This window comes from Dipteris shenzhenensis, chromosome 31 (assembly GCF_047967505.1).
Source record: "Dipteris shenzhenensis isolate YYH24624 ecotype China chromosome 31, Dip_SZ_1.0, whole genome shotgun sequence".
Lineage (NCBI taxonomy): Eukaryota > Viridiplantae > Streptophyta > Polypodiopsida > Gleicheniales > Dipteridaceae > Dipteris > Dipteris shenzhenensis.
Window position 1 is genome coordinate 34,333,817 of NC_141626.1, and position 21,643 is coordinate 34,355,459.

Sequence of the window (21,643 nt, forward strand, 5' to 3'; positions counted from 1 at the left end):
CTCATTGAGTTGTACTCTCACACTCTTCTATTGCAACTCAGCTTTCAGCTTCCAAGCTTCCAGCTCTCACTCTCTCTTGCTCTTTCTCACTCACCATCTCCTCACATTTGGTATCAGAGCGGGTTCAAGAGCTCCGTGCTCCCTGCTCCTTACAGCTCCTGCTCTTTGCCTTCAGCTCCAATCTCCCTGTTCAGCTCCAGCTACAGTCTGCGACACCTCGTCCGTACAGTCCGTACGACTGTACGGAATCCTACCGTACTGCACTGTACTGCTTACTTGCTCGCCGTACTGCTCACCGATTTGCGCCAAAGAGCACCGTACAGTTCTGCGCCAAACAGCACTGTACAACTCTCCGTGGTCGTGCGCACAGAGCGTACCGTACTGCTCGTCCGTACACCCGTGTACCGTACAATTTCGCCGTACAACGCAGTACATCGTGTACTGTACCTGTCTTCGTACCTGCGTTCCGTACCTGTTGCAGCCGTACTTGCGTCACCTTCCGTACGAAGTTGTACCTGCAGTACATGCTATCGGTTTACTTGCATGTACACACTGTACAACAGGTAGTTGTACCTGTTTCCGTACAGGTTCCTATTTTAGTACACCTTGTCATCACCATATGGTTCTGCGTCATCAATACTCTGTCGTACATCCGCACGTGTGGCAGATTTGTACCTGCAGATCCATACAGGATTTCCTTCATCTACAGGTTCACAGTTACTTGCAAAGCAAACATTGCAGTTAGATCTGCAAATTTGGGGCTTTTGTTCAGAAATTGCAAATTTGGGGCTTTTGGTGAATTTGCTCCTTTCTGATTGCAATTTCAAGTACGAAATTTGGGGCTTTCAGTTCTGCAGTACAATTTCTTGAAGAAATTTGGGGATTTTGTGATTACATTGCAATTTTGTAGTAAAATTTGGGGCTTTTACAGACACAGCGCAATTCTTGCAACATTTGGGGCTTTTGTTCAATTTGCCCCTTTCCGGTTGCCTATTTTGGGGCTTTTGTGTTGGGAGAGCAATTTTTGGAGTATTCAGTTGATACTGCCTTTCTTGGAGTGTTTGAAGCACTTTTGGCAGATTTTGGAGAGTTTTTGATGCTTGGACAGATTTCTGACAGTGCAAGTTCAGAAATCTAAGTTGCATTTACAGCCCGTGCTTGGCTGTGTTTTTTGGGAGTTGTGCATTTCATTCCGAGTAAGGGAATTCAGCTTTGTATCTGCTTCAATCTTTTTCTCAGATATGGCCCATCAAAATCAGAATGAGTTCCAGTTCGGTGGTCTTTCACAGGAAGACAAGTTGGATGGTACCAACTACTCCCTCTGGAGTTTCATGGTACGCAATATTCTGATTTCTCGCAATTTATGGGATTATGTCAATGGGGATGAGATCCGACCAGCAGATATTGCACCTGCTACCCCTCCTCAGCAAGGAGTTGGAAGAGGTCGTCCACAGGGTGCAGCTGCAGGACAAGTTGGTGGTGCAGCTACAGTCACTACTCCAGAGCAGAAGAGATGGGATTCACGGGATGCCTTAGCTTTGTCATGCATCTCTCTTTCAGTGAAAAGATTTATCATTCCGCATATCCGGTCGTGTAAGACCTCCAGGGCAGCGTGGGATATTTTGGAAAGCATGTATGCAGCTCGGAATGATGCAAGGGTATCTTTCTTGAAAAGAGAGTTGAGTAATACACATATGGAAGAGGGTGACTCCATGTCAGTCCACCTCACAAAGCTACAGGATCTCAGAGAGCAATTGTTAAACAGTCGTGTAAGACCTCCAGGGCAGCGTGGGATATTTTGGAAAGCATGTATGCAGCTCGGAATGATGCAAGGGTATCTTTCTTGAAAAGAGAGTTGAGTAATACACATATGGAAGAGGGTGACTCCATGTCAGTCCACCTCACAAAGCTACAGGATCTCAGAGAGCAATTGTTAAACATAGATGAAATTATTCCTGATTCAGAGATGATTACAACCACTCTGAATTCTCTTCCTGAGTCTTATCTCAGCTTTCATACCTCGCTGAACTTATCATTGAGGGGGGGTGCAAATCCTCTCACTTTTCATGAGTTGATAGGACTTCTGCTTCAGGAAGAGCAGACCAGGAAAAATTTGGCTTCACGTGCAGGTGAACAAGCCATGCTCTCAAAATTTAAATAAAAAACAAAGGGACAGGCAAAGACATCAGTAAATCAGCCTTCCAGTGGGTCAGGACAGTCTTCACTAAAGGCTAAAAATGATGCAAGTAAGCCCAAGAAGAAGGGTTTTTGTCACTACTGCAAAAAGCCAGGTCATCACATAGCAGAATGCAGAAAAAGGCTTGCAAAAGAAAAGAAAAACAGCTCAGGTATGGCTGTTTCAGATTCAGCTCCTCATGCATCTGACAGTGGGGATGCTGCAGCCAACTTTGTTGGACAGCATTATGCCTTTTTATCTTGCATTTCAGATTCTAGGTTGGCTGTTCCAGATGCTCGGGATAGTACAGCCACTTGCAGTGATGATACATATGCATTTTTAACTTGCAGTTATGACTCTTTTACAGATGCATCTGCTTTTAGTGTCAATGAAACACTGAACACTTGGTATTTTGACAGCGGTGCATCCAAGCACATCACTTCTAGGAGTGTCTTTTTACTTCCTTGCATCCACTTCCCATCGGTAAGAAAGTCACTTGTGCCAACAACTCATCATATTCAGTACGTGGCACAGGGGATGTTGAGCTCACTGCCATTGATGGCTCAATTTTCAGACTTTCAGATGTCTTATATGTGCCTGGCATAACCAAAAATCTCCTTTCAGTGTCCACTCTTAACAGAGGTGGATTTCAGGTCATCTTTGAGGATGACAAATGTGCTGTCCGAGACAGGGAAGCTGACTATGCCTTAAGGTTATCTGGTACTCTGCTGCGTGGGCTTTTTCAGCTTGATATTTTTGAGAAAAGAGCAGCCCATGCTCTTGCAGTTTCTACCCCTACAGCTGCCATGCAGAATGCAGAATTATGGCATGCCAGATATGGCCACATGCATTACAACAGCTTGATGACACTTTAGAAGTTTTCCATGGTTGATGCATTGCCACCTCTTGAGATACCTCCTCCACATGCCTGTGAAGGGTGCATTTTAGGCAAGATGCATAGATTCCCCTTCAAGAAGGATGGTTCAGTTAAAGCTGTCCGCAAATTACAGCTTATACACAGTGATGTCTGTGGTCCCATGAGGACTCCATCGTTGGGTGGTCATCTCTACTTCGTTACATTTATTGATGATTACTCCAATTTTACTTGGGTTTATGGGCTGAAACAGAAATCTGAAGTGTGCACGGTGTTTAAACACTTTTCAGCCATGGTTGAAAATGAAACTGGACTCAAGATACAGACATTGCGCATGGATAGAGGTGGGGAATACTTGTATGCAGAATTTGATGCTTTTCTCAAAGGCAAGGGTATTGTGCATCAGCTCACAGTCAGGATGACCCCTCAGCAAAATGGCAAAGCTGAGAGGAAAAATAGAACCCTCATGGAGATGGACAGATGTATGCTGAAAAGCAAACACATGCCTCATAAATTCTGGCTAGAGGGTTTGATGTGTGCCAATTACATTTTGAATCGGGCTCCCACTAAGGCTTTAAAAACAAAAACTCCTTATGAGGTCTGGAATGACAGGAAGCCTTCAGTGGATCACTTCCGAGTCTTTGGATGCCTTGCTTATGCGCATGTGCCAGTTGAATTTAGGCACAAGTTGTCAGATAAAGCCATCAAATGCATATTTGTTGGATACAGTGCAGAAAGCAAGGGGTACCGTCTCTACAATCCTGCTACACGCAAGATCATAGTAAGTAGAGATGTGATATTTTCTGAAAATTCAGCTCACACTCAGGCTGAATTTCAAATGCCTTCATCTTCAGAGGATGTCTTTGAGGGGTTGCTACCCATTGCCTTGGGTTCCCCTGCTGATTTTTCTGATGCAAATCAGAATTTACAGCAACCTCCAGATGCTTCAGTTCCGCCACAAGATGTCTTGCCCCCTCCACAGGCAGTGGAACAGGTGGTGCAGCAAGAAATTGCAGACATACATGCAGCAAAAACAGTCCCAAACTGGCTGTTACAGACTCTCAGGGAGAGTAAAATTGATGCTCCGTTATCTGGCAGGACTCGCAGTGCAGCAAGGCACATGGAAGGTGCTAATTCAGTGGAATCAGCATATACAGGTACTCTCCTTGATGAGGAGGAGCCTGCCACATTTGAAGAGGCAAAGGATAATGTGCATTGGATGAATGCCATGCACGATGAGTTGCAGTCCATTGCAAAAAATCAGACTTGGGATGTTGTGGACTTGCCACAGGGTAAACATGCCATTGGCACACGATGGGTTTTCAAGGTCAAACGGAAGCCAGATGGCTCCATTGACAGATATAAGGCAAGGCTGGTTGCTAAAGGCTATGCTCAGAAAAAGGGCATAGATTATGAGGAGACATTCGCTCCTACATCCCGGATGACCACCATCCGATCAGTTATTGCGATGGCTGCACATTTTGAGTGCAATGTTCATCAGTTGGACATGAAAACAGCCTTCTTAAATGGGGACTTGCTGGAAGAGGTGTATGTCAAACAACCTCCGGGCTTTGAAATTACAGCAAATGCACTTTAAGTATGCAGGCTCAACAAAGCTTTATATGGGCTGAAACAGGCCTCTCGTGCATGGTATGCCAAGATCCATGCCTTTTTGACCAGCAAGGGGCTGCACAATAGTCCTACTGAGAGCACCCTCTACATCAAGATGGATGGGGGGGAAATTTTAGTCATCCTTCTTTATGTCGATGACTTACTGCTCATAGGGTCCAATGAAGACAAAATTGCAGATTTCAAAGCTGATTTGCAGACCAACTTTGACATGTCAGATTTGGGGCTGCTTCACTTTTATTTGGGGATCGAGTTCTCTCATGAGAGACGTGGCACTGTTATGTCTCAGTCCAAGTATGTTCAGAAACTCTTGGACAGATTTAACATGCATGAGTGTAAGCCCATAGCCACTCCCATGGAGCCAGGGCTGAAACTCACAATGCATGATGCAGGAGAATCAGTTGATGCCAGACTTTACAGTCAGGCTGTTGGATGCCTCATATATCTATGCAACACTAGACTTGATATTCAGTTTGCAGTATCTCAAGTGAGCAGGTACATGCACAGCCCAAAAACTATGCATTGGTAGGCAGTTAAGCACATCTTCCGTTATTTGCAGGGCACAAAGTCTTTTGGCTTGCTATTTCCCAGGGGGAGTGACTTGCAGATGCATGCCTACAGTGATTCAGATCAGGCTGGTGATTATGACACTAGGCAGTCCACTAGTGGCAATTGTTTCTTTTTGGGTAAATCTTGCATTTCCTGGCTGAGCAAGAAACAATCTATAGTGGCTACCTCATCATGTGAAGCTGAGTACAGGGCAGCTTTCATAGCAACAGTTGAATGTGTCTGGCTGCGACATCTATTTGCTGATCTTCATCTGTCTTTGGAGGGTCCTTCTCCAATTCTCACTGATAGTCAGAGTGCCATTGCAGTGGCAAAGAATCTAGTGTTTCATGCTCGCACGAAGCACATTGAGGTTCACTATCACTACGTCAGAGAGAAGTTGCATGCAGGAGAGATCAGTATGATCTTTGTGTCCACACATGACAACGTTGCAGATATTTTCACCAAAGCACTACCACGTGAAAAGTTTGAGGCATTTCGCAGTGACCTGAACTTTTGATCAGCCTTGTACATGACATTGGCACTGCAGGGGGGTGTTATAATTATAGATATAATTCAGCAGTGACCAATGTAATATTAATAAGCTAGTTAGGGGCACTTTTCCCTCTTTAAGAGGTTTTTCCCCCTAACCGCAGTTAGTTCACTAACTATGGTTAGTGACTACTAAGGTTTTGTCACTAGGACAAAACCTTATCTTTCTCTCATTGAGTTGTACTCTGTCACTCTTCTATTGCAACTCAGCTTTCAGCTTCCAAGCTTCCAGCTCTCACTCTCTCTTGCTCTTTCTCACTCACCATCTCCTCACACAACCTGCAAATAAGCATCCCAAAACTTTTGGTTGTACACATCCACTGTATCTCCTGCATCCTCAAATTCTTGCTGAGTTTGTTGCACACTTCTCTGTCTTAGATGTACATCCCTATCTTGTGAATCCCATTGGATAGGTGATTGATCCATATTCTGAGATTTGCAAATTTTTCACACACCGTGTAGGTAACTGATGCACAACTACCTTTGCTTTTCTGACAGAAAAATATCTCAACAAGAGGTGTCTTGCATTCACAACTTGTGCCAGTAATTGGGCTATCAGTTGAAAGCATAAACCCACAAAATTGCTAAAGCATCAACAATTGTATTGCCCCTTTTCTGGCTACTGCAAAAAGCACTCAGAAGCATCTGATTCATCTTCCCAGTGCACAAAGGCACACATTTTCTTTTTCTGCAAATCTCTGATTTCTCTGCTTTTTTCTGCTTTTCTGCTGCTTTTCTGACAGTAAAAGTCTGCTTTCTCTGTTTTCTCTGTTTTCTCTGCTTTTCTGCTGCTTTTCTGACAGTAAAAGTCTGACAGGCAGGTGAAATCTGCTAGCAGAAACAGTCTCTGCAACTGTCCCTTTTTTTTTTTTTGGAAAGAACAGTAACCAGATGGAGTAACTGGCTAGTTACTCTAACCAGACTGACTGGTTCTGGTCTGGTTAGTCTGCAACTAGACTAACTGGACTGGTTACACCAACCAAACTGGTCTGGTTAGGCGAGATTAATTGGACCAAAGTTGAACTAACTAGATACTGGTTCAACTAACCAGAGTTAACTGGATGTAGTTAACTTAACCAGGGTTTCACTAACCACAGGTCAACCAACCAGGATTAATTGTACCAGGGTTAACTTAACCACTGGCCTGCCAGGCTGGCTGCCATGTGTCTGCTCTCTGCACATGCTTGTGCCATGTCAGCATGCCACGTGTCACTACCACGTCAGCTGGACCTGCTGGCTGCCACGTCAGCTCGCACGTGTGGTTGCCACGTCATCTGTGTGCCATGTGTAAGCACCACGTCATCACCTACGCCACGTCAGCAGGTGCCTAAGGTTCCAAACCTTGGCTGTGAATTGGTCGACGTCGCGCGTCGAGCCTTCTGGAGACCATCCGTCGTCGCGGGACCTTCTGCGTGCATGTAACCATCCTGGGCATCCGCAACACTCAGCGGTGTGACACCCTACGCAGAAATGGTCACCACCATAACCTTCCGTCGAAGACCGTCGTCTGTTAGGCGCTACGAAGCATCACAACTTGCTTCTACTCCCAGAGCAACCGTTCGGTCCAATCTCCCCTCGTCAGGTCTCACGATGCTAATAGTCGTTGTGGAAGCTTCGCCATCGAAAATTCGGTCGGGGTCTAGCAAAAGGCACCCCGTCACCTGATGTAAACACGTGCGTAAGGGCGGTGCTCCTTTACGCCACTTAGACTCCTGGCGTTGGCTCTCCGTCTTGCCTTTTTGTTTGTAGACGCTTAAACACCACACTTTGCATTCGCCAACAGGCTATGCGTCATTGTGGTAATAGGCCTCATCAATTTAACGACTACCTCCTTTACTCAAGTACACTTGCGCCTGTACGACAGTTCTTTTCAGGGTGCTTCCCAAAACCATCATGGTTCAAGAGAACCACGAAGCTGTGCTCTGATACCAATGAAATACCTCTCGCTCTTTAAAGACAGCAATTACTCTTTGATTCACTACGAACCTCCTTCGTAATAGACAGCAAGCACACTTCCCTTTTTGCTCTCCCTCTCTCTCTCTCTCAACAGAGTTACTAGGGCCCAGGACAACATGTCGGGTTGGACCCCCCTGAAGGTATTTTATTTCTTGAAGAGAATCTGTTACAAAAGTTCAGCATAGAGTTTTCTGATACACCCTCTAATCCAAAATGTGAATCCTTCATTACAAGTGCTTCAAGCTCATTTTAAATTGACAACATGCCACTTGTCTAAAATTTAGACTAAGTCCTATTACATGCCACTAAGGGCCATGCTGGAGTCTTGAAAGCACTTGGTCACACGAACCACCTCCTAGATGCTTATTAGGCTCCCGTAACGCTTAGGAAAAATAACTCTTCCTAGTACCTGCAACAATTAATTAAAGCGCACCACCATGGCACCCATTAATTGTTAGCGCTTTGCATGCAAATAACACACTGTGGACTAATTCTAGTCACAGTGGGCATCCCCACTGAATACATGTGCACACCTAAACAAATATAAAAATATATATTTATTCTCTGGTTGACCGGAGTCAACACTCTTGATTATAATAAGGAGCTTTAACCAAGGGTCGAGGCGCCTTAATTATAGCGAAGTCTCTCCAACCGAAGTTGGCATAACTCTCCAACCGAAGTTGGCACATCTTGGTTAACTGGTGTTAACCCACCAGTTAACCCTCTTGGCGCATGCCAAGTCTTGTTGACCGAAGTCAACACTCTCTGACCGTAGTCAGCGCTGTGGTTCTCTGGTTAACTGCAGTCAACCCTCTTGGTAATAAACCAAGTCTCCCCGACCGAAGTCAGGTTTACTTGACTAGAATCAAGTATCTTTGACCGTAGTCAATCCTTTGACCATTAAAAGAACTCTTTGACCATAATTAACACATATAAAACTCTTTAATTATGATCAAATAAATGGTCAACTGTATTTTGACTTAGGATATTTACATTGTGGTGACAGGAAGTCTATCCATTTGGATGCCGTGACTATCAAACCATGTGGATACCGGTGCATACCATGCTGTATCAATACCACTCTCTGCTAGTCGCCTAGAAGACTCCAATGCTCAGCCTCCATAACCTCCACTGGGGTAAGGCCCAGACTCTGTGGAGGAAAGTCACTGTCTGAAAGATGGTATCAACCTAGAGGGGAGTCATGACGAACTCTGCCTGTATAATCTGATGGGGGACCAAGGGCTTTCTCTAAATCATCCTAGATACAATAGTCACTTGTAGCCTCTCAAATTTCTTCCACTGTGCCGCTGAAATATCACTCCCCCAGGAAGGTGCTGCATACATGGAAGTCCAACGTGTCAAAACGCCAACCCTTTGTCGGAGGGTCCTGGAAGTGTGCCCGAAAGCACCTCATCTATAGTCGGGCAAGGGCACCCTGTCCTTGTGTGAGTCTTGCGGTCCTTGCATGGATCATTGTGAAACTTGGTCGGTGAGCACTACCCCCAAATATGTGTAAGAATGCACTATCTCCACTGGCTCGAATGCACTATCTCCAGTGGCTCGTCTCGGTATGTGAAGCTATGTCGACGGGACACTGCTCGCAAGGTGTTGAAGATCATAACCTTGGTTTTCCGAAGGTTAACTGTTAGGCTTTCTCTCTGTAGAACATCTCCAGAGTCCCTCTTCTGAAGATGATATGAGGACTATATCATCTGCGCATGGTAGTCATGGCAGTATCAGCACTATCAAGTCGGCTATAAGTGAACCCTCTCCACTAGAGATGGCCATCAACTGGCGGGTCCCACATGGCAGGAGGACAAGTACAGTGGACTACCTGCTGGGTCCCTTAGCCTTTGCCTCATGGATAGATGACTTTGTTGTGCCTCCTCCCCCACTCTGTACTGGCCACTAGCCTTTTGGATCTTTGCTACTATGCCAGTCATAGGAAGGGCCCCTCTCATGCCCACTCATGTCCAAATCCACTTTGACCGTGCCCTTAATGCAGTCTATGTGAGCCACCTAGCCTAGGAGATTCCAACCCTACTTGGAGATGATGTAGACCTCACCCATGCCCGGGACACCCTTGCCCTAGTGCTACAGGACACCGCGACTCGCTTGTTTTACCTTGACAGTGCTCTCAACCCACTTTGATCCTCTTGGGGCACGTACCCTCCCTCTGACGGACTCATATAGACTCATGACCCCCCAAATCATGATCTCTAGAAGCTGCAACTCCTGTAACCTCTTGATCAAGCAAGAACGTGGGACCGTATCAAATGCCTTACGAAAGTTTACGAAGCAAGTGTAGACTTTATGATGCCTCGGCTTCGCCTCCTCAATAATAGCCCTCAAGGCGAAAATGTGGTCCAGGGTGGAGTGCTGTCTCCAAAAACTTGCGTGCCCAAGAGCTCGCTGCCCGTGACCCTCTGTGTGGCTACTGATCTCTCTCTCTATCTCTCTAGTACCGATCCATAGATCTTAGCTAGAGTGTGGTCAATCACAAGAGTGCAGTAGTTCCCAGTGTCCATGGGATCACCTACCTTGTGTATCGAGACTATGGTGGTGGTACTCCAGTTAGGTGGAAAGCCATGGCATACGACATGATTAAACAGTTGTGCTAGGACCGGAGACAAGATCTCATATCCATGTGCAAAGTGCTCAATGTGTAGGCCCTCATGATCTGGTGATCTCTGATTATGAAGCTGTAGAAGGGCAGCCCGTACATTCTGTGTAGTAAACAAGTGACACGTAGTGGGTTTGGGCATAGAGGACATATCAGGTGATGCCTGACTAGGGACATCATAAAGAGAGCATGCATATGTATGCTAGACTGCTGGATCTGTGACAGGAATGGGTGACTTCCCCTCCGACAAGAGCCCCCATCCCGTAGTAGGATCTCCTCTGTGAAAGGATCCGATCACCTCATCCGTAGTAGGATCTCCTCTGTGAAAGGATCCAATCACCTCATCCATCTTGTGTATAAGGAAAGCCCGTTTCTTATGCCATGTCACTCAGTGTGATATCCGTTGTGTCTCCGGTGAAGTCAAATGCCCCAGTGCTCGCTCACGTGTGAGGTGGGCTCTTATCTCTCTGCACTCATGTCATACCAGGGGTTTTGGGGCATCTTCCCATTTGGGATGCGTGCATATCGAGTTGTGGGAAAGGATATGGTGGCAACATCCTGTATCATTGCCCTTGTCTGATGCATGTGCGAGGTCCATATCCTCTCCAAGTAAGATTGGTAGCTCAGAGGCTAGGTGGCTCACATACACTGGGTTAAGAGCCTGGTCAAAATGGATCTGAATGCAAGTGGGTGGCGGGGGGGCCCTCCTCATGGTTGGCATAGCGGTTGAACCTATAATGGACAATATGGTCATACAGACAAAGCATTGCAGTTCATCAGGCAGTTTGATGCTGCATTTGGTATAGAAAAGTTTTCAGAATCCTCCAAGTTAAGAATGGTCAGTTTGCACTGGACAGCGACAGCTAGTGCATGGTGGAGTGCATAGACCACAGATGGGTCAGCCCCAAAGAGGTGGAAGGACTTCAAGAAAGCCTTCTACCAGCAGTTTATGCCTAAACAGTTTAGAGATCATGTTCTTGAAGATTGGGACAGTTTGCATATGGATGCAAGAGATACAGTGGATGTGTACAACCAAAAGTTTTGGGATGCTTATTTGCAGGTTGCACCCTTCAAAAAGATCTCTAAAGGAACCCAAACGAGAAAGTATAGAGCAGGTCTCAGTCCAAGAATTCAGGCAGTAGTGAATGTTTGGGAGTAAAGAACATTCAAGACCTTATGCATTCAGCTTTAGTAGCTAGTCTTGTGCCGTTACAAGACCCATCCACAATACTATCCTTGCATGCAGGAGGTGTTGAAAGGAAGAAAACTGATTTTTCAAAATCAGAAAAGAAAGAGTATCCCAAGGTTGAAAAGAAAGGATTTCAGCCTCAGAAGTCGAGGGGTACTCAGTTTTCAAAGTCATATAAAGGCAAATCCCCATTCACTCCTGAACAGATAGCTGAATTTCACAGAGATGGGAAATGCTTTAGATGTGGGAAAGAGGGACATATAGCTGCGCAGTGCCCTGAGAAGCCTTCAGGTTCTAAGGAGCAGAAAAAGCCACAAGTACCACCGAGGCCGATGGTGGGAGTAGTCCTAGATGTTTTAGGGAGTACCTCAGACCCAAAGGAAAAAGGGCTTTTGCTATCAATGGGAAAGATAAGAGATCAGCAAGCATTAATCCTATTTGATCCAGGGTCTACAAACAATTTCATATATGAAGATTTAGCCCTGAGATTAGGGATAAAAACTAAAGAGCTAGGCAGAGCTCTTGATGCTGATCAAATGTTCCAAGGGAATCCAGTGCAAGTTACTCCTTTGATTTGAAAGCTTCGTGTCCATGTGCAGAGCTATGTAGATTAGGAGGACTTCTTAATCTCTCCTCTCAAGCAACATGATGTTGTACTTGGTACACCGTGGTTCCATCAAAAGAAAGTAACAATAGAATACCTTGAGAGGGTGCTGAGTTTTATTCATAGGGGGGGAAAAACCAGCGTTTAGTTGCCAGGAATAAAGGGGAGACTATCCCCATTGTATTTGATGTTACATGCGGTAAAGCAATAAAGTCTGCAATTTCCGCGTACATGGTTTTTGTAAAAGAAAAAGAGAATGATATGCATGGTGAAATGAATGATGTAGACAAAGAAAAATTTCAGTTTCTTGTAAACTTTAAAGATTGCTTTTCCGATGCTTTGCCAGGGGAGTTGCCCCCAGAGAGACCAGAGGATCATTAGATAGAGTTAATGCTTGGTAGTGAGCCACCAAATAGACCACCTTATAGAGTCAGTGCGACTCACAGAGAGGAGATTATGGCTCAGGTACAGGACTTATTGTCCAAAGGGTTGATTTGGCCCAGCTCGTCTCCTCTTTGTTCACCAGTACTTCTAGTACAGAAGAAAGATGGTTCTTTTCGAATGTGCATTGATTATCGTCCATTGAATAAGATGACCATCAAAAATAGATTTCCGATACCCCGCATAGATAATGTGCTTGACCAGCTCAAAGGAACAATAGTTTTCAGCAGGATAGACTTGAAGAGTGGCTATCATCAAGTCAAGATACAACCGCAAGATGTGCATAAGACAGCTTTTCGCACTACATTCGGGTTGTATGAATACTTAGTGATGCCTTTCGGGTTGACAAATGCTCCAGCCACATTCAATGGAATGATGGATCACATCTTCCGAAAGTACAGGCATTTCACGGGTACTTTCTTTTATGATATCCTGGTCTTTTCAAAGACAGAAGAAGAGCACAGGGAACATCTTGCTTTGGTATTTCAAGAACTTCGAAACCATCAACTTTTTGCCTATAGCAAGAAAAGTGAATTATGTTTGGAAGAGATCCATTATCTGGGGCATATAATATCCAAGATGGATCTTGCAAAGATCCGAGCCATCCAAGAATGGCCTGAGTTGAAAACTGTGCATGAAGTCCGTAGTTTTTGGGGACTTTGCTCCTACTATAGGAGATTTTTCAGGCATTTTGCTGATATCGCAGTTTCATTACATGACCTTACTAAGAAAAATGCAGCCTTCACATGGGGAATATCACAAAAGAAAGCATTTAATACACTCAAGGAGAAGTTGACTACAGAGCCTATTCTTGTAGTACCGGATCTTTATCAACCTTTTGATGTTGATTGCGATGCGTGTGGGGAGTGTGTTAGGGCTGCATTACATCAGAATGGACATGTAGTAGCATACGAGAGCCGAAGATTGCGTGATGCTGAAAGATATCTGGGAATCTATGAAAAAGAATTGTTGGCTGTAGTTCATGCTGTGAACACATGGAAGCACTATCTTTTGGGTGCAGATTTTACTGTTAAAACAGATCACCAAAGTCTGAGATATTTTCTAACTCAGACAAAACTTTCCGAAAAGCATATGAAATGGGCAAACATGCTGTCAATGTATCATTTTCAGATTGTCCATACCCCAGGAATTCGGAACAGAGTGGCAGATGCCTTGTCCCGAAGACCCCAGGTCAATAATGTGACTATTGCTTATTATCAGGACCTGGAAGGCATGAGGGAGCAATATGTTAGTGATGCGGATTTTGGTGAGATTTTACAGTAAATGCAAGAGGGGCAATCCACCAGTCACTATTCCTTGAAAGATGGGTATCTAATGAAAGATGATTGCCTATGCATCACCCAGGAGATGAGGAAAAAGATTTTGGAGGAATGCCATGCACCTCCCTATGCTGGACATAGAGGAATTACAGCAGCAACTCTAGCACTAGAGAGGTATTTCTTTTGGCCAGGGATGCGGAAAGATATACATCAGTTTGTTACTGAATGCCTTACGTGTCAGAAAGTGAAGTATGATAGACGGAAGGCACCTGGCCTACTTATGCCTCTTCCCGTGCCTCAGGCACCATGGGAAAGTTTTACAATGGACTTTATTTTTGATTTGCCAAGATCAAAGTCAGGGAATGATGGGATTTGGACTATCATTGATAGATTCAGCAAGCAAGCTCATTTCATTCCGGTTCGCAAAACCATAAAGGCAGATCATATGGCTAAGCTTTTCATGGCACAGATCTTTAAGCATCATGGTATGCCTAAGTCCATTGTTAGTGATCGAGATCCCAGAATGACCAGTCTATTCTGGAGAGCTTTATTTGATAACATGGGGACGAATCTGAATTTTTCTTCTTCTTTCCATCCCCAGACAGATGGTCAAAGTGAAGTAGCAAATTCTACAGCATTGGATATGCTGAAATGCTACGTGGTTGACCAAGGTTCAGACTGGGAAAAGTACCTACCATTGGTAGAGTTTGCTTATAATAATACAATACACCACTCTACAGGGAAAGCCCCCTTTGAGGTCATTTATGGAAGGTGATTTTGCCACCTATCCTGAGGACCAAGGACAAAATATTTGCAGCTGATCAGTTTGTGAGAGACCTCCAGACAGCTTACAGCCAAGTCCGGACAGCAATTGAAAGGTCTCAAGAGAAGCATTAAAGAGCTGTAGATAAGCATAGAAGACAGTTAGATCTCAAGGAAGCGGGTTGGGTACTTTTAAAGTTCGAGAAAGCTAGGCTCCGTAAGTTCAAAGGCAAACAGAAAGTGTATGCAAAGTTATCTCCCAGGTACTATGGCCCTTTCAGGGTTACAGAAAGAATAAATGAGGTTGCATACAGGTTAGCATTGCCAGAACGTTGGAGGATTCACAATGCATTCCATGTGAGTGTTCTAAAGAAATTTCAGGGGCCAGAGCCTACAGAAGTAATATCAGAGGATCCACCAGAAGTGGATGAGCTAGAGGAGGTTCTTCATCCAGAGTAGATTGTGTACCATACCGTACGCAAAGGCCCTCAAGGCAAGGAATTTTACAGGTACCTTGTAAAATTCAAGAATTATACGGCATTGGATGCCAAGTGGATGGATGAAGACATGTTGTCCGATCATCCACAGCTTTTGGATGTTTACAAGGAAGCTTTTCAGTTGAGGTCAATTGAATAGAAGCCAAGGGGATGTCACCACAATGTAAATATCCTAAGTTAAAGTACAGTTGACCATTTATTTGATCATAATTAAAGAGTTTTCCATCTGGGTTAATTATGGTCAAAATAGTTTTTGTATTGGTCAAAGAATTGACTACGGTCAAAGATACTTGACTTCGGTCAAGTAAGCTTGATCTCGGTCAAGAAGACTTGGTTTATACCAAGAGGGTTAACTACGGTTAACCAAGATGTGCCAACTTCGGTTGGAGAGTTGTGCCAACTTAAGTTGGAGAGACTTGATTATAATTAAGGCGCCTCGACCCTTAATTATGGTCAAAGCCTTTTAATTATGATCAAGAGCGTTGACTTCGGTCAACCAAAGAATAAATATATATTTTTATATTTGTTATGTGTGCACATGTGTTCAGTGGGGACGCCCACCGTGACTAGAATTAGTCCACAGTGTGTTATTTGCATGCAAAGCGCTAACAATTAATGGGTGCCATGGTGGTGCGCTTTAATTAATTGTTGCAGGTACTAGGAAGAGTTATTTACCTAAGTGCTACGGGAGCCTAACAAGCATCTAGGAGGTGGTTCACATGACCAAGTGCTTCGAAGACTCCAGAGTTGCCCTTAGTGGCATGTAATAGGACTTAGTCTAGATTTTAGACAAGTGGCATGCTGCCAATTTGAATGAGCTTGAAGCTCTTGTAATATGGATTTACGTTGAATTTTGTAAGGGACAGCTCTATGCTGAACTCTTGTAACAGATTTCTCTCTTCATGAATAAAACCTTGGGGGGGGGGGTCCAGCCCGATGATTGTCCTGGGCCCTAGTGTGCTTGTAGAGAGAGGGATTGAGGGAGAGCAAGAGAGAGTGTTTGTATTGCAAAGAGCAGGATGAATAAAACCTTCGAGGTTTTAATAACCATGAGGCAGATGACCTTCAAAACCCAAAATCCATGAGCACAGAGTTAGAGCACATTGATTTCTAATCGATGGGTTTCAATTTGGGTCAATTTTTAATTGTCTAGGTTAGGATATGAATCTGGCAGGCCTAGGATTATATTTGTTCAAGGCCTGCATGTGTAATTAATTATGTGCATGGGTAGAGGAGCGGCAAGCCATGGGGAATTTATATTAAAAAGTTAAACAAAAATTAGTAAATGGATTCTAGGTTAAAATAATGTTAAAGCTAGGATTTAATTTAATAAAAAATCAAACTTCTTTGCACTGCGTACAGCAGTCTTGGAATGGTCACCTCTCCATCTGTGAGCCCCCATATGATGAGAGCATGGGGGAGGTGGACCAGGGTAGGTTAGGGGTCAAAAGGGCAGATCTAACTGACAAAGCTAGGCAGCCACATGGACAGCACATGGGCTGCCATGTGGGCAGCAAGCTCACAAAGAAAACACAGAAAATAGGAGGGCTGTCATATGAGCAGCACTTCGGCTGCCATGTGGGTAGCACAAATAGCATACCTGGCTACAGCCGTGGGCTTCTGGTGGACAGCATCTGGATGGAGCCTGGAACAAGGTGTCTGTTGATGCGTGCCTGCCTTACTTGACGTGTGAATAACATGTGTGATGGTACTTACTGGGAGATGCCAGATGAAAGCACCTCATTAGGGAAGCGGGTCCATTGACCATATTGCCTGGAGACATTGTGGACTCTGTTTCTTCCTATTACTTTTAGGTTTCTTACCTAGAAGAATTGCTTGTTTCATTGTAAGACAATTATGCGCTTGTGCACGACCTTGATATGCTTGTCAAATCTATTCCTTCAGATTTGCACCCCTTTTGTAGAGAGAGCGTGTAAGAGTACTTATATTTCAAATTTCTGCACCCATTTTGTAGAGAAATCGTATATGGGTTCTTATATTTAATGTTTCTGCAGGTGCATGCTTATGAACGGTCTAATAGAGTTTACAATTATAACTTGGACCCCTGTGGTCCTGTATACATCACAGTTGGAGATGGTGGAAACATTGAGCAGGTGGACGTTAGCCATGCTGATGACCCAGGGCAGTGCCCTACACCTCAGGATTCAATTCCAGAGTATGGAGGAATCTGCCCTTTCAATTTCACATCAGGTCCAGCAGCAGGCAAATATTGTTGGGACAGCCAACCTGATTGGAGTGCTTTGCGAGACAGCAGTTTTGGCCATGGAATATTGGAGGTAAGCTTTCTAAGGGAATTCTGAATCTTCTAGCTCTATGATTATCTGTTCACAGTACCTTTCAACTGCACCAGGAATGAAGGCATGAGTTGATCAGTAAAGCCTGCTGATAGATAGAATTCACACGAATTGCATGTGCATTCTTCTTTCATCCATCTGCTGAATCAAAACAGGCTACCAAAAACAGGCTACCACAGAATGGAAGTTATTCTTAATTTCAGTACATTTGACCTGATGTCTTTCTTGTTAGATTAGCTGCGGGGCCGTTGGCTCCGAATTCCCTAGAGCAGTATGCATATTAGTCTTTGTCATTCTCCTCTGCCTTGTTTTTGAAGTGGACGATTTAGATCAGGATTCAGCATATGACTGCTTAATTTTGTAGTTTGTCGCTATTAGTCATGAAACTATTAGTAGTTTGTTACTAGTAGTCATGAAATTGTTCTGGTTTGTCACTAGTAGTCATGAAACAGTTCTGGTTCAAGTTGTGTACAGATCAGCATTCAGTTGCTTATTTTAATTTCTGTCATTTGTCCTCCGCATTGTTTCTGAAGGGCACAATTTAGACCAGCACCATGCTGAATCTAATAATTGTGAAACTAATCTCTGACATACTCCATTCCAAATATGTTACTGAGAGGTTGGCATGTGCATATGCCCTCTCAAGTTTCTTTGTGCTGCCATTGACTGTTCCCACAAATTTTATTTCACAGGTTCACAATTCTACCCATGCTTTGTGGACATGGCACCGAAACCAAGATGTGTATGGTAAAAATCCGGGTGACCAAATCTATGTGGTGCGGATACCAGAACAGTGTCATAATATCCAATGGGGAAAGCTGCAAAGTTGGTAACACATGAAACTATAGAGGACATTATTCTTAGTATCAAAGCTCCTTATCTGCTCTCCTGTGCTGACATGAGAATTTAGTATCAAAGCTCCTTATCTGCTCTCCTGTGCTCTCCTGTGCTGACATGAGAATTCGGAGGAGCAAAAAATTCAAGAGTTTGCACTTGTGAAACAAAGTTAAGACCATTTACCTTTCATACAAGGTATAGTTGTACCCTCATTAAAAAGGGTAGAGTGATTGTACTTAAATACAAGTGAAATTGATTGTTGAGTTAAAGCGACAGAAATGGAATGGTGCATTTATTATTATGTGATTTGAAAGCTGGTGTACATGAAGCAGCATTATTCATGATAAGAGAGATGTAAATCCAAAGGGAATGTATATTATGAATCATTGAAAGGGAGTGTATGGTATGAATGCATAGAAAAGGATCATTATCTGATGTGCATCTGGAAAAGTAGTTTTTGGCAGGTTAAGCAGGTCAGCTATCCTAAACCAAACTGTAATTTGAACTAACAATCTCCACATATGCCAAAGAGGTCACACTATCCCTCCTCCTCATGGCCCCGTCCTTGACACCTTTCTTGGCCAGCATTACTGTGCCTCTCACAAATTCTTCGCAACATTGAACTGGATCCAAGTTCCTGCAGGACCAGAGAGTCCATCCCTTACAGAATTAATGACAAAACCCCATATCGTTCAATGACAACTTACTAAACTTGAATAGAGAACATTGACGGCTTTATTCCGTCTCCATGGCAAGGAAAACCCCCACTTGTTAGGCTGCTGATTTGAGAGATCTGTAGTGCAGATCATTCGACCCTTCAGTGGGCCAGCTAAGCACCTCCCCGAGCCCAACATATCTAACCAATTGAGTCTTCCAGCCCTGAAAGCCAACGCCTTTCTTTTGTTAGACCATGAGAAGGAAGACAGAAAATCAGTACAGTGTAGATTCGAGCAATCCACCAAATCGCTACTCCTTTGCCTAGTCTTGCCAAGTATCTCTCTCATCTTGAAGCAGCTTATATTCGAACAAAGGCCTTGTGAAGTCTTGCTGCTCCAAACTCAAAGCCTCAACTTGCCTTCAGGAAAAGGTGCAGCTCCTTATGCATCACTCCTATCGTCAGTACAATGACTCCCATCTCGATCAACTTTATCATCAGAGTGGCACAAACCTTGGACGGCAGGAGAACCCACCTTGCCCCAATTGTGAAAGGGTCCCTTCAGAGCTTGCACAATCATCTTCACCTTCCCCTTCTATGTTTAAGTGGCATAATGAAGACATCCTCATCCCCCTTGGCTTCCGTGGTGTACAACATTAGGAGATCACGAATGGAGCAGTGAGGGAAAACTCCTAGAAATCAGACTTGGAAGACAATTGTGTTAATTGCTGATTTCGGTAGCACACAATGGAACATGCACATCTTTAGCTTTCTTGGTGAGGACAAAGCCCACAAAATCCACGCCGAGCAAGGACGCTAGTATGATATACAATGTTAACGTGAATGCAATGTTGATAGGTTGCTAAGAAAAAGAGCAGTATACTAATGGAAACATAGTGTTGCAATAAGCACAGTAGGACAATAGGCAAGAGTGATAATTCAGGAGAATAGATGAAATATTTAAAAGGTAAATTGCATTTGAATCATGGTAGGCTTCGTTGCAACATTCATAGAGAATGCAAGAGGATATAAGGAAATATTCATAGACATGAGGTAATGCAAGAGGATAGAAGGAAATTTTCACAAATATAGATGTAAGTTAATTGCATCTGAACCTTGATAATAATTACTGACATGCAAATGACTGATAGGCTCCCTTCAAATTGTCATCATGCATGCCTTGATTTGATGTCTAGTGCATTAATGGCGGGATCGTTTTTTTGGTGAGCTTTTCTTATTTTCTTTCTAGAAAGCACACAATTGGTGAGCTTTTTCCTTGTATTCACATAACATCGGTGAGCTTTTTCCTTGTGTGCAACCAGGTCAACCAATGTTGGTCAGCCACCATTGGGGTTGCTAATTTTCAGAACTTTAGACTGGGTTGGAGCCTAAAAGCAAGTTGGGAGCCTAAACTAGGTCTCCCATAATGTTTCTATAATTTTTTGGATTCTCCTTATCTCCACCTTTGAATAATGGGATGCTGGCGTTAAAATCTTTTGACCAAAGCCTTATTTAGGATGTCTATTTCGCTTGATGGAGAGTGTCTTCCCCCCCCATTCCTCTTAGGTTGGAACGCCAGTGTTCACCTCCTCCAATGTTGGAATGCTAGTGTGACTAGGAAAGTTCTTTTTTGTTGTTGATCATGTAGCATTTGGATTGCTGTCATTGGCCACATTACATTGAAACACCCCTTTTGTATAGCGCCAAGGATTATAGCATATATCACAAGCAAACTCAAATAGTTGAGGATACCCTTTCCAATCCATTTGTCTCCATACTAGATTCTAAGAACAAATCTCCCAGAATTGGTCCATTTGACCATTTTCTCGAGGATTGACAAGCATGCTCACGTTTTCCAAGCATGAACTCTACAAACGAATCAAATCACCCTTTTTAAACATTCTACTACATACTCTTGGGAATTTCAACAAAAAGGTAGGTATATTTATTTCTCCTAATCTCGTTATCCCAGGATGTCTTGAACCTAGACTCATAAAGTCATAAAGGGAACGTCATATGGTCACTATAATTGTGGAAATCAACTCTCCAAAAAAGAATATTTTGAGTCCCTTTTTCACATCAGATAGAGAGCCTCATTTGTTAAAGTGCAAGATAGAGCACTTTTGATAATAAGAAAAATTGCATACAGTAATCTAAGGAGAATTTCTTACTGGTGTTGTGCTAATCGAGCTTTCTTCTCTCTAGCTTTGGTTCTTCTTTGCTAGCACATAGATTTCTTCTTAGCGATTGGGCCACCTAGTTCTTTTCTTGGCCACAATCAGGAAGTGCTTTTGCATGGCGAAATCCACTTTTTGGCCAAGCAAAAGCCACTTCCTTGCTGTGGTTTACCAAACTTCAAACTTCCATAACTTTCATTTTATAAATTGAAGTAGGTCATCTATCGTATCAAATTGATTGGAAAAACATGAGGCATCTATTGATGCTATTGGATGAGGTAGATTTTTTTTCTAGCCAAAGCCAAGGAAAAGCTTTCGCCAGGCAAAAGCCACTTCCTAGCTGTGGCCACAAGTAAAAAATTTGCCTTAAAGGCAATTTTTAAAACTTGGCCATAGTCAAGAAGTGGCTTTCTCTTAGTGGTGAAAGCCACTTCTTGGCTATGGCCATGCCGCAGATTCAAATTCTTTTGAATTGTATAATCTGTGACTATCTTTCAAATTACTGCCGCTTTCCATAATTGAAACACCCC

General features: G+C 43.6%; 1 protein-coding gene across 1 annotated transcript in view; it reads left to right on the forward strand.

Moving 5' to 3' along the window:
* The window catches only part of LOC147881377 (purple acid phosphatase 23-like), a 36,548-nt gene extending 17,879 nt beyond the window's left edge, over positions 1-18,669 (forward strand). The window contains exons 6-7 of the mRNA XM_087369921.1: positions 17,145-17,426; positions 18,137-18,669. Coding sequence (XP_087226047.1) covers positions 17,145-17,426; positions 18,137-18,277 — 423 coding nt within the window. The 3' untranslated portion in view covers positions 18,278-18,669. The remainder of the gene's footprint in view (positions 1-17,144; positions 17,427-18,136) is intronic.
* The last annotated feature ends 2,974 nt before the right edge of the window (positions 18,670-21,643 follow it).